At 42.7% G+C, this 14,412-nt stretch overlaps 1 protein-coding gene across 1 annotated transcript in view; it reads left to right on the forward strand.

The window, feature by feature from the left end:
- LOC119966046 (vacuolar protein sorting-associated protein 4B-like) overlaps positions 1-14,412 on the forward strand; it is a 43,157-nt gene that overhangs the window by 8,796 nt on the left and 19,949 nt on the right. The window contains exons 3-4 of the mRNA XM_038797207.1: positions 6,687-6,834; positions 11,143-11,204. Coding sequence (XP_038653135.1) covers positions 6,687-6,834; positions 11,143-11,204 — 210 coding nt within the window. The remainder of the gene's footprint in view (positions 1-6,686; positions 6,835-11,142; positions 11,205-14,412) is intronic.

A 14,412-nucleotide genomic window follows, 5' to 3' on the forward strand; every position in this document is an offset into this window, starting at 1 on the left:
GTACCTGCTTCCACCACCTCTGGCAGCGAGTTCCAGGCACCCACGATCCTCTGTAAAAACCATCACTCACCCATCTCCTCTAAACTTTGCCCCTCGCACCTTAAACCTACGTTCCCTGGTAATTGACTCTTCCAACTTGGGGAAAAAGCTTCTGATTACCCACTCTGTCCATGCCCCTCATAATTTTGCAGACTTCTATCAGGTTGGCCCTCAACCTCCGTCATTCCAGTGAGAACAAACAGAATTTATCCAGTCTCTCCTCATAATTAAATCCCTTCACACCAGGTAACATCCTGGTAAACCTCTTCTGTACCCTCTCCAAAAACCTCCACATCCTTCTGGTAGTGTGGCAACCAGACTTGAACACTATATTCCAAGTATGGCCTAACTAAGGTTCTATACAATTGTAGCATGAATTGCCAATTTGTATACTTGGTGCCCTGGCCTATGAAGGCAAGCATGCCGTATGTCTTCTTGACTACCTTGTCCACCTGTGTTGCCACTTTCACTGACCTGTGGACCTGTACACCCAGATACCTCTGCCTGTCAACACTCTTGAGGGTTCTGCCATTTACTGTATATTTCCTACCTCTACTGGACCTCACATTTGTCTGGATTAAACCCAATCTGCCATCCCTCCGCCCAAGTCTCCAACCGATCTATATTCTGCTGCATCCTCTGACAGTCCTCATCACTTTCCGCAATTCCACCACATTGATATTGGGACCCACTAGTCGAGATGAAAGCTACCCACAAAGATTTAACAACGTCTAGTGTGAATTTCTAACTTCCCAGCATAAGGATGAATCTGGCACCAAGTGAAGGTGTTGTCAAGAGCAGTCTAACCAGCCAGTCATGTTGAATTCATCTCCTGGAAAGCAAACCAGGAATTGAAATGCACAGATTGTCCCTCACTTTAAATTACACAGAGAGTGAATTAAATGTTTGCAGCAAGGTAGAAGGTGAAATATTATAAGCTTAAAAAATAATTTATTTTAACATGTAAATTTTAAAATCATAATAGATTTAACATTCCATAAATATAAAATTAGTTTTTCAGGGCAGCAAGTTTTTCAAAAGCAATTATGATGTTAGTATATTTCTAGAAAGTGTAACTTTTTCCAGGGTTTTACAGCAAGAATGATAGCATACAAGGGCAAATAGAATTCTTGACAATGACTTAACTTTACACATTTACCACCACATGCAGGGACTCCAGGTAGTTTTGTCAGTTTCAGAGGAGTAATAGTTTCACAGCTATTACTACTGCAAAATTCGGGACCTTAAATAGATCAACTCATACTTGTCTGTTTGGTAGGCAGTAATAAGGAGGCCGCATTTTTTTTCTTGTTTTTTTAAAATCTAGAGGTGATGTCAGGGAAGGCAGTACAATGCTCCTCCTGCAGAATGTTTGAGGTGAGGGACGCCGTCAGTGTCCCTGCTGATTTCATCTGTGGGAAGTGCACCCAACTCCAGCTCCTCAAAAACCGTGTTAGGGAGCTGGAGCTGGATGAACTTTGGATCATTCGGGAGGCAGAAGGGGATCATAGATAGAAGCTTCAGGGAGGTAGTTACGCCAAAGAATAAAGATAGATGGGTGACGGTGAGAGGGGCTGGGGGTAAGCAGTCAGTACAGGGAACCCCTGTGGTTGTTCCCCTTAGTAATAGGTATACCGCTTTGGATACTGTTGGGGGGGATGACTTACCAGGGGTCAGCCATGGGGTACAGGTCTCTGGCACAGAGTCTGTCCCTGTTGCTCAGAAGGGAAGGGGGGAAAGGAGTAGAACATTAGTCATTGGAGACTCCATAGTTAGGGGGATAGATAGGAGATTCTGTGGGAACGAGAGAGACTCGCGGTTGGTGTGTTGCCTCCCAGGTGCCAGGGTCCGCGATGTCTCAGATCGTGTTTTCGGGATCCTTAAGGGGGAGGGGGAGCAGCCCCAAGTCGTGGTCCACATAGGTACCAACGACATAGGTAGGAAAAGGGATAGGGATGTAAGGCAGGAATTCAGGAAGCTAGGGTGGAAACTTAGAGCTAGAACAAACAGAGTTATTATCTCTGGGTTGTTACCCGTGCCACGTGCTAGCGAGTCGAGGAATAGGGAGAGAGAGCAGTTGAACACGTGGCTGCAGGGATGGTGCAGGAGGGAGGGTTTCAGATTCCTGGACAATTGGGGCTCATTCTGGGGTAGGTGGGACCTCTACAAACGGGATGGTCTATACCTGAACCAGAGGGGTACTAATATCCTCGTGGGGAGGTTTGCTAATGCTCTTCGGGAGGATTTAAACTAGTTCAGCAGGGTATTGGGAGCCTGAATTGTAGCTCCAGTACACAAGAAGCTGAGAGTAGTGAGGTCATGAGTAAGGTTTCAAAGTTGCAGGAGTGTACCGGCAGGAAGGAAGGTGGTCTAAAGTGGGTCTACTTCAATGCCAGGAGCATCCGGAATAAGGTGGGTGAGCTTGGCATGGGTACCTGGACTTCGATGTTGTGGCCATTTCGGAGACATGGATAGAGCAGGGCGAGGAATGGTTGTTGCAGGTGCCGGGGTTTAGATATTTCAGTAGGTTCAGGGAAGGTGGTAAGAGAGGGGGAAGAGTGGCATTGTTAGTCAAGGACAGTATTACGGTGGCTGAGAGGACATTTGATGAGGACTCGAATACTGAGGTAGTATGGGCTGAGTTAAGAAACAGGAAAGGAGAGGTCACCCTGTTCAGGATTTTCTATAGGCCTCTGAAAAGTTCCAGAGATGTAGAGGAAAGGATTGCAAAGATGATTCTGGATAGGAGCGAAAATAACAGGGTAGTTGTTATGGGGGACTTTAACTTTCCAAATATTGACTGGAAACACTATAGTTCGAGTACTTTAGATGGATCCGTTTTTGTCCAATGTGTGCAGGAGGGTTTCCTGATGCAGTATGTGGATAGGCCAACAAGAGGAGAGGCCATATTGGATTTGGTACTGGGTAATGAACCAGGACAGGTGTTAGATTTGGAGGTAGGTGAGCATTTTGGTGATAGTGACCACAATTCGATTACGTTTACTTTAGCGATGGAAAGGGATAAACCGCAGGACAAGAGTTATTGCTGGGGGAAAGGCAATTATGATACGATGAGGCAAGACTTAGGATGCATCGCCTGGAGAGGAAAACTGCAGGGGATGGACACAATGAAAATGTGGAGCATGTTCAAGGAACAGCTACTGCGTGTCCTTGATAAGTATATACCTGTTAGGCAGGGAGGAAGTGGTCGAGTGAGGGAACCATGGGTTACTAAAGCAGTTGAATCACTTGTCAAGAGGAAGAAGGAGGCTTATGTGAAGATGAGACGTGATGGTTCAGTTGGGTCGCTTGAGAGTTACAAGTTAGCTAGGAAGGATCTAAAGAGAGAGCTAAGAAGAGCTAGGAGGGGACATGAGAAGTCCTTTGGCAGGTAGGATCAAGGTAACCCTAAAGCTTTCTATAGGTATGTCAGGAATAAAAGAATGACTAAGGTAAGAGTAGGGCCAGTCAAGGACAGTAGTGGGAAGTTGTGTGTAGAGTCCGAGGAGGTAGGAGAGGTGCTAAATGAGTATTTTTCGTCAGTATTCACACAGGAAAAGACAAATTTGTCGAGGAGATTACTGAGATACAGGCTACTATACTAGAAGGGCTTGAGGTTCATAAGGAGGAGGTGTTAGCGATTCTGGAAAGTGTGAAAATAGATAAGTCCCCTGGGCCAGATGGGATTTATCCTCGGATTCTCTGGGAAGCTAGGGAGGAGATTGCTGAGCCTTTTGCTTTGATCTTTAAGTCATCTTTGTCTACAGGAATAGTGCCAGAGAACTGGAGGATAGCAATGTTGTCCCCTTATACAAGAAGGGGAGTAGAGATAACCCCGGTAACTATAGGCCAGTGAGCCTTACTTCTGTTGTAGGAAAAGTCTTGGAAAGGTTTATAAGAGATAGGATGTATAATCATCTGGAAAGGAATAATTTGATTAGAGATATTCAACATGGTTTTGTGAAGGGTAGGTCGTGCCTCATAAACCTCATTGAGTTCTTCGAGAAGGTGACCAAACAGGTGGATGAGGGTAAAGCAGTTGATGTCGTGTATATGGATTTCAGTAAAGCGTTTGATAAGGTTCCCCACGGTAGGCTATTGCAGAAAATACAGAGGCTTGGGATTCAGGGCGATTTAGCAGTTTGGATCAGAAATTGGCTAGCTGATAGAAGACAAAGAGTGGTGGTTGATGGGAAATGCTCTGACTGGTGTCCAGTTACTAGTGGTGTGCCACAAGAATCTGTTTTGGGGCCGTTGCTGTTTGTCATTTTTATAAATGACCTGGAGGTGGGTGTAGAAGGATGGGTGAGTAAATTTGCAGAGGGTGTAGAAGGATGGGTGACTAAAGTCGGTGGAGTTGTGGACAGTGCAGAAGGATGTTACAAGTTACAGAGGGACATAGATAAGCTGCAGAGCTGGGCTGACAGGTGGCAAATGGAGTTTAATGCAGAAAAGTGTGAGGTGGTTCATTTTGGAAGGAATAACAGAAAGGCAGAGTACTGGGCTAATGGTAAGATTCTTGGTAGTGTGGACGAGCAGAGAGATCTCGGTGTCCATGTCCATAGATCCCTGAAAGTTGGCACCCAGGTTGAGAGGGTTGTTAAGAAGGCGTACGGTGTGTTAACTTTTATTGGTAGCGGAATTGAGTTTCGGAGCCATGAGGTCATGTTGCAGTTGTACAAAACTCTGCTGCGGCCGCATTTGGAGTATTGTGTGCAGTTCTGGTCTCCACATTATAGGAAGGATGTGGAAACATTGGAAAGGGTACAGAGGAGATTTACAAGAATGTTGCCTGATATGGAGGGAAGATCATATGAGGAAAGGCTGAAGGACTTGAGGCTGTTTTCGTTAGAGAGAAGAAGGTTAAGAGGTGGCTTAATTGAGGCATACAAGATGATCAGAGGATTAGATAGGGTGGACAGTGAGAGCCTTTTTCCTCGGATGGTGATGTCCAGCACGAGGGGACATAGCTTTAAATTGAGGGGAGATAGATATGGGACAGATGTCAGAGGTAAGTTCTTTATTCAGAGAGTAGTAAGGGCGTGGAATGCCCTGCCTGCAACAGTAGTGGACTCGCCATCACTAAACGCACTCAAATGGTCATTGGATAGGCATATGGACGATAAGGGAATAGTGTAGAGGGACTTTAGAGGGGTTTCACAGGATGGCGCAACATCGTGGGCCGAAGGGCCTATACTGCGCTGTAATGTTCTATGTTCTATGTAGTGATATCAGAGTATAGATATGCAAATTACTAAAGTAGCAATGCAGATTAAGATAGTTAAAAGCACTGGGGGTAATTTCTAGAGGAATTGAAAAACCTGATAGTTTAGATTAAAATTGTGTAGAACCTTGGTTAAACCGCTCTTGGTGTACTGTTCAATTCTGCTGTGTGTTATTAAAATGGTAGAGTAGTTGCAAAATTGATTCACATGGATTATATCTGAATGAGGAGTTATACCTTTGAGGAATGATTATACGTTACAGGCTGGGCTCTCTAGAAAAGAGATGGCTGAGGTATAACTTGATGGGGGTCTTTAAGAATGTCAAAGGGTTTGACATGGGAAACATACAGCACTTGTTGGTGAAGGCACGGTGGCGCAGTGATTAGCATTGTTGCCTATGGCACTGAGGACCCTGGTTCGATCCTGGCCTTGGGTCCATGCGTGGAGTTTGCACATTCTCCCATGTGTGCATGTGTTTCACCCCCACAAACCAAAGATGTGCAGATTAGGTGCATTGGCCATGTTAAATTGCCCCTTAATTGGAAAAAAGTAATTGGATACTCTAAATAAAAAAAAAATGTAAAAAAAAAAAATGTTCTCACTTGTTGGTGAGATCAACCGAGGTGACATTAAGACAGTTGCTAATATATCCTTTAGGCAAGACATCTCCACTCAGTGTGGTTGGAATATTGAACTTGCCACCACAGTTGATGTGTTGATGTGAATAGGTCCATGCAAAAAGAAGCTGGATAATTACATGATGGAGAAAGAATAGAATGTTATGTCAATAGATGGATGAAGTAGAGTTTGACGATATTAACATGCAGTGTTCCCTCAGCTACATGGGTCCGTGGTTGCTCAGCAATCTGAAATGCTCTGGAGGGGAAAAACAGGCCACGCACAACACTTTTTTTTGCATTTAGGTATGCGGCCACAGGTCAATCTTAAAGGGACCACACAGTGAAATAGGCTGGTTGTATGCATCAAACAGAAGTTCAGAGCAATCATTGCATGTGAAGTGCAATTGGCGTGGACCAATTGGACTGAAAGGACTTTTTTTGGGCTGTAAATTTTATGGAACACAATGTTCAACCTTGCATCGATTTGGTGCATTTTTAAAATTTGCTTTTTCTCGTGCCCCTCAGGCTCTAAGCTATAAGTAGGTATTTAAAAATATGGGGAGATAGTTTTAATTTTTCTTCAAGATTAGTAACGAGTGTTATTCTGCTAAGCGAACATTCTTGAAGTCATGACATGCAGATTTCTCTAAAGAGGCTCATAGGGCTCAAGAATCAACAGTGAAAAGCAAGACCTTTAATAATTATAGTGGAGGAAAGTGATTTTCTTGATGGTAATAAACCACATAATTTCCCTCTGTTCTTTTAGTGGATGGAAGTTAATATTATTGTTTTTAATTGTTAGATGAAGCTCAAGGTGCGAAAGCAAAAGAGAGCCTCAGAGCAAAGTGTACAGAATACCTTGATCGTGCTGAAAAACTAAAAGAACATCTGCAAAAAAAACAAAAGGTCAAAAAGCCAATTGAAGAGTCAAACACAAGTGATGACAAAGGGTATGTATAAAAGTGGCTTGTCTGTTCTGAAATGTTTCTCTGCAGTTTTACAGAATAAGATGATATGGGAGACCATCCAGATGAGAGTGGGAGTGATAGGAGACTGCAAAGTCAGAATAGGCTAGGTGTTCTTTGCAGCCATGGTTGGGAGTTCCGGAAGTTGTGCCGTGCCTGCCTGGTGCCATGGTTAGAACAGAACAGTACAGCACAGAACAGGCCCTTCGGCCCTCGATGTTGTGCCGAGCAATGATCACCCTACTCAAACCCACATATCCACCCTATACCCCTAACCCAACAACCCCCCCCCATAACCTTACATTTTAGGACACTACGGGCAATTTAGCATGGCCAATCCACCTAACCCGCACATCTTTGGACTGTGGGAGGAAACCGGAGCACCCGGAGGAAACCTACGTACACACGGGGAGGACGTGCAGACTCCGCACAGACAGTGACCCAGCCGGGAATCGAACCTGGGACCCTGGAGCTGTGAAGCATTTATGCTAACCACCATGCTACCGTGCTGCCCTACAGAACATCTTGTGGCTGAAGAGGACTTGGGAGTGGGAGGCGGAGAATCCAGTTGCCATTGTCCAAGTAGGAACCATGATGTAGTTGAACATAGGATTTAAATTAAAATGCAAAATCTCTCTGGTCATAATCTGTGGTTTGCTACCTGAAAGATATGCAAATTACCATAAGAACAACCATTTTCCGAAGTATGTGACTGACTGTGATTTGGAGAGGGGTTTCAATTCATGATTCACTGGCTGCAGTACTGGGGGCAGGGAGCTGTTCTATTGGGATGGGTTCCATCTAAATTGGGATGCAATCAGTGTCCCCGTGAATTGAATAACTAGAACTGTGGATAGGGCTTTAAACTAATGAAGAGGGAGGGGTTTGCAAAGGATAAATTCAAAACCAGCGAGTAATTTCAAGATTGCAGTACCGAAGATAAAATAAACAGAGTCAGCCAGGAAGGACAAATAAGTTGAAAATGGTGAGGGGACATTAGTGATTAGGGTGAGATCAAGGAAAAGAAGAAAAAATAAAGTCACTATATTTGAATGCATGAAGCTGTTGCAATAAAACAGATGATAGCACAGATAGCAATAAATTAGTTTAATCTAAGAGCTATCACAGAGCGAACAAGGTTGGAAAATAAATATACCAGGATATTTAATATTTTGTAGCAACCTGGAGAGGGTGCCTTGATAAAGGATGGGATAAAGACAGTAAAGAAAAAGGAACTTGGCTCAGAAAATCAAGACATTGAATCCATTTTGGTGTGCTAAGAAATAGAGGCACAGAAAGCAAAGGTTTACAAGTCCCATATCAGAAGCTGGGTATAAATCAGGAAATTAGCAGTGCATGTAATAAGTGTAATACTGGAATCATGGGTGAATTTAATCTTCTTTTCAATTGGGCAAACCAAATTTTCAGTAATAATACCGAGGACAAATTCATGATGGCATTCAAGATAGCTAAGGAACAGACTGTACTAGATTTAGTATTATGTAATAGGGTGTGGGAGCGGTTTCGAGACCTGTGTATTGAGTTCTTCTGCGTGGGGTTATTCCCTGTGGCTCCGCTCAGTGCAGAGAGAAACAAAAACACCACAACCTGGACAAGATGGCTATTTAATCAAGCTTGTTACGTGTACACGGAGAACAGACTGGATATCAGCCAAGACCTGTTCTACCAAACAAGAGCTAAGCACAGTAATTATACAACGTTCAAAAATCAATAGCCCACCCCAGTTGAATGCGATCCAATCCCTGAAACTGCTTCTTTTAAACTTATCCAATAGAATTACAAGCAGTGTTTAAACTTCACCCAATAGAGTCGCAAGCAGCGTATGATTGATCATCATCCTGACAGCTGCTTACAATCCCAGCAGCTTGCTGATTGTGAGAAACAGAACAACAGAAAGACAAGATGTCAGAAGTAATGTCCGTTTGGTCAAGTGAGCTATCCTAAATCCCTTTTGAGTACTTATTACTGCTATGTCCTAAAAATACATGTTAATGGTTAATAATGATTACTCAGTCCTATAATTCATCTCAATCCTTAATAAAACAACTTCTGTAAAACTACTCATGCTAACGATTCCGTTTTAAGAGATTTCATCGCTGAACCCCCCCCCCCCCCCCTTCATAGGGCATGAGTTGACTTATTTTTAGATACTTTCCAAAGATGCTTCTTGATTTTCGCAATGCTTCCAGGATGTTTTGGTTTCAGATTTACAGCATCTGCAGTTATTTAAATTTATTTTGTGCATTGTGCGACACAAAAAGGAGTCACGAAGGCCAGCAGGCAGAAAAAATAGCTGAAGTTATTTAAAGAATACTAGGGGAAGAATGTCAATTGTGGGGGCATGTTGCTCGTTCTGGGTGAGTGTGCTTAACACTCAATGTGGCTCTGTTTCGTTTGTTAGCTTTGGAGTCGCCAGGTATCGTTAAGATACCGCCACAAGTTTCAAGGTCAAATTCAAAGCAATAAAACCATACACCAATTAGTAAGTTCAAACAAATGAGTTTATTATAATACAATTATAAACTACTCATGCACGCGCTAAGATGACTAAACTATTCCTACCACTAAATTGACCAATACTTATCTGAATAAGGAACTGCCGATCAGGGGACAAGGCCTCTTGCTCTGCACTGGGTCTGCAGACTTCAGGTTGGTACGGGTTAAAAGGGGTCAGGAGTGTCTATCTCTGGTAGCGATCGTTGTGAGACACTTACTTGCTGGCGGCTGCTGTCTGAACCTCTCTCTCTCGGTCAAGGTCTTCTTCGGTAAAGGCTGGTCAGAGAGGAGGGCTGGTCAAGAAGAACAAACTAAGTGTGGGACCTGTCTTTTATAGGTCCTAGGGCTTTGCGCCCTTTTGGGTGGACCCTCTATCTGCTGGGGATCGATTGGGTCTCTTCCCAATCGATTTGTTTGAATCCCCTCAATACTGAGGCTGTCCCTCGGCTACTGGACGGGCCTTCAGGTGCTTTGTCTTCGAACCCCGCTGGTGCCGGGGTGTCTGGTTTCCCATACACTATTGCAATAACTTCCCTATTTGTGTCCATTGTCTCTGGGATCGTTCCATTACTATGTTAACTGTCCCGGAGATTGCCTCATTAGTATGCGGAATGTTCGTTTCGGTGCTGTTTGCTCTCTTAGCAGACAGAATACACAGTGGCTTGTTGCAGCCTGCTTGTGCTGCAAACTTTGTCCATTTTACCCTGCAAGCTTTGCGTTCCTCCATTTTCTATTGAGGGAATGGCCAACTTCGGTGGCTACAGGCATAGGAAATGGCTGCAGTGTCTTGACACTGAGCAGAGAAAGGGAAGACTCATAAGTGGAAGGAAGAAAGAGGTGAATACAAGCAGGTCCATAGACTTGGAGAAGATTGCACTAACAAACAAATACCAAAGGAGATTGGCAAGCTCCATGATGGTATATGAGCAAGAGGTTTTTTAGGGTATGGAAACCAGAAATCTGGAAGATTACTGTAGAAAAGTCATCTGAATGTGACAAAAGGCATGAATGAGTACTTCAGCATCAGTTGGTGAGAAAGGATGAAATACAAGAGTGATTTCTGAGGTAAAATCAAGTGGTTCAGTAATGGAATGGAGGTATGCTGGAGGCCAAAATTACACCTCATATTGAACATTATTCATGGAGAGCTGTAGCATCAGATGCTTAACCACAGAGTTTGAATTTTATATTGCGAGATGGTACCAGTCAAGCTCTTCCAGGAGCCACTGGACGCAGATAATTGCCATATAATTAAAGATTGGAAATCTAGGGGAAGCTAGTATTCAGTTGCATGATTGTGCACTGGTGATTAGGAATCAATTGGGCACAAAATAAAGTTTTTTGGTTCATTTGGGCAGAAGATTGTAGATTCGGGCCAAAATGATTAATTTAGTTTAATTTTCTTTTTAAACTTAATGACTTTCTAGCCTTGATCAGCAACACATAACCAGCCTTTTGACTCTAAATTAGCTGTTACAAGTGTATGAATTAGGAATTGCCCTGACACTTCCTGCTTTCTCCCTCATCTTGGGAAGGCAATTGATTGCTGGTTTGTGCCTCCCTACTGCATACATTAACATTATGGGCTCAACAAATTGGGGAATTGAGCTTGGGTCACTCAAGTAACTCATTTACTTCTGGAATTTTTTATTTAAGCACTGCTCCTTTTATTTGATATGTAATTTATTTTAAAATGTATTATATTGTTTACTGCATAATATAAAATAAGTCATAGGTTTTTTGCTATCAGCAGATTTTGTTGGATTTTTAATGCAGGAATGAGAGTGATGGCGAGGCTGACAATTCGGAGAAGAAAAAATTACAGAGTCAGCTACAAGGTAACTTGTGAAATAATTGAGTGTTAAATGTAACAGCTACAGTGTTTAATATGTACACATTGTGTAAATGAATTGAATAATTCATTGTTTAAACTGGTGATTAGAATCCGATGGGAAGATTAGTTAAAAATCTGCAGATATTGGATACGTTATTTCCATTTCTGGAGTGATTTTGTTTCTGTATTCTGTAAATCATTGCCTTTGAAGTTCTTATTGGATGACCGTGAATTAGGAATTATGTTGATTAGTTCAAATTTCTGAGGAAATTAAAAAAAAAAAGTCTCCAATATCCTTTCAAACCTTTAAGGTGATCTGTCGCCACACATCATTATAATCTTTGACTTGCTGGACAATTCTACAGAAGATCTGCTTTTGAAATAAATTCCCCTGGGATAGCATATTATGGAAATGCATGGTCAACTTAGGAAGGGGGAAATAAATTGGCTTATCATATGGCTACATAATTATTTTGTCCAGCAGAGTGGTGTTGGAAATGGGGTCAGAACTGCAATTTGTTCAATGTTCTATCAGGTGTGGAGAATGTAGAAACCTCAAGACATCTAAACCTGAACATGGACATTGATGGAAATATCTCCATTAGCCAGTGTTTCACCATGTAATGTGCATTACATCTGATGGCTATCCAGGTTTTCTTGGACATCAGTCAAGAATGGGAGCTCTAGTTGCTTTTATTTCTTCATCTTTATTGCTTTTCCCACTATTCCAAGTCCAGCCTCACGGAGGGCACTTGGACTGCCCTTCCATTGGCTTAAATGAGATCAGCTAAAACCTGTGCAGACCAGGGACTGAACCTGCAGGCTTCCTGGTTTTGTTCTGTTTTGTATGGGTGGGGCAGACTGAACTTCCATTGAAGCATTAACCATGTGCCTAAAGGCTTCTGCACAGTCTGACTTGAGCCACACAACATGCTTAGACTGCATAATCCAAATTTTAGTCACAGTATTGAGCAAAAATATCAAAACCATTTGGGACAGGCTGAGATCTTCAATTAAAATAACTGAAGCATTTAAAAGCACAATGTAAAATAGTCTCGTTGAATTTGATCACATTATTGTAAAATATGTAATTTTTGTGTTCCATTTGAAGTATTTCTTTTTTTTAAAATAAATTTAGAGTACCCAATTCATTTTTTCCAATTAAAGGGCAATTTATCGTGGCCAATCCACCCACACTGCCCATCTTTGGGTTGTGGGGTCGAAACCTAAGCAAACACGGGAGAATGTGCAAACTCCACACAGACAGTGACCCAGAGCCGGGGTCGAACCTGGGACCTCGGCACCGTGAGGCAGCAGTGCTTAACCACTGTGCCACCGTGCTAACCTGTTTGAAGACTTATTTCATAGAATCATTGAATTTACAATGCAAAAGGAGGCCATTCGGCGTATCAAATCTGCACCAGCCCTTGGAAGAGCACCCTACCCAAGCCCATGCCTCAACCAGGAGGTAACCCGACCTAGCCTGCTGGACACTAAGGGGCAATTCAGCATGGCCAATCCACCTAACCTGCACATCTTTGGGCTGTGGGAAGAAACCGGAGCACGGAGGAAACCCACGCAGACACGAGAAGAAAGTGCAACCTCCACACAGGCAGTCACCCGATGCCGGAATTGAACTCGGGTCCCTGGAGCTATGAGGCAGCAGAGCTAACCACTGTGCCACCGTGCCTCCCCTGTTACATTTTAACCTTTCTGCCATTGAAATCTTTATCTGTGCCGTACTCAGTCTTGATTATGCTCGCTTAGACCACATGGATCATCCACTCTCCTAACCGAAACTTGTTCAATTTCTGACTGAAATTTCAATTACTGAGGAAAAAATGGGCAGATGAGAAAAATGTTCAGAAAACATTTTTTTAATATATAAATTTAGAGCGCCCAATTCATTTTTTCCAATTAAGGGGCAATTTGGAGTGGCCAATCCACCTAGCCTGCACTTTGGGTTGTGAGGATGAAACCCACGCAAACATGGGGAGAATGTGTAAACTCCACACAGACAGTGACCCAGAGCAGGGATCGAACCTGGGACCTCGGCGCCGTGAGGCAGCAGGGCTAATCCACTGCGCCACCGTGCTGCCCTAATGTTCAGAAAACATGAGTGATATGTGGAAACACACTGGATAGGTTGTGTAACTACCAGGTGTTGCGCCCTTAAAATAAATGAGCAACAATTATGTATCGCATGGGTCGTTTCAAATTTAACAGGTGTCATCCTATCATGGGCATAACATACTGTAGTAACAATGAGTGTTCAATAAAATGTGTACCGTTGTGTTGAATTTAATACATAATACATATTTAAAATTTAGACCGCACTTGGGTTGCGGATGGTAATTCAAAACTTTAGTAAAGGATCAGATCACAGTTGATTTAATTCTTTACCCTTTTTAAATTTCACTTTGACCGTTCTACTCACTCAAATTTATCACCGTAGACAAAAACAGAAATTATTTTTCAAATTGGACATAGAGCAAATCTTGTTTTGATTCCTTATTTTATATATTTTTTAAACTATTAATTCAAAGAAAAATTTGTCTTTGCTTGTCAAATATTCTGGCTTGGCAATTCTTAATCCATGTATGACTATTATATCACTATATCGCAGCATCCTGGGCAGCACAATGGCGCAGTGGTTAGCACTGCTGCCTCACGGCGCTGAGGTCCCAGGTTCGATCCCGTCTCTGGGTCACTGTCCTTGTGGAGTTTGCACATTCTCCCCGTGTTTGCGTGGGTTTCGACCCCACAACCCAAAAATGTGCTGGTTAGGTGGATTGACCAAGTTAAATTGCCCCTTAATTGGAAAAAATAAATTGGGTACTCAAAATTTATTTTAAAAAATATATCACAGCATCCTGCAAGTTCATGGTGAAGTTGTTCGTGAACGGAGCTTAACATAATAGTACTCTTTTCAAAAAATTACCAATGGGAGATCAGTTGGATCATTTTTAACTCGTTATTTTTTAACCTTTCTGCCATTGAAATCTTCATCTGCAGCATACCCAGTCTCAATTATAAGACCATAAGACATAGGTGCAGAATTAGGCCACTCGGCCCATAAAGTCTGCTCCGCTTTTCAATCATGGCTGATATCTTTCTCATCCACAGTCTAGAAGATTATGCTCGCCTCGACCACATGGAGCATTAAATCTCCAAACCCAAACTTGTCCAAACTCTCCTCCTTGCTCCCATTC

Source organism: Scyliorhinus canicula, chromosome 5, assembly GCF_902713615.1.
Source record: "Scyliorhinus canicula chromosome 5, sScyCan1.1, whole genome shotgun sequence".
In the NCBI taxonomy this organism is placed as follows: Eukaryota; Metazoa; Chordata; class Chondrichthyes; order Carcharhiniformes; family Scyliorhinidae; genus Scyliorhinus; species Scyliorhinus canicula.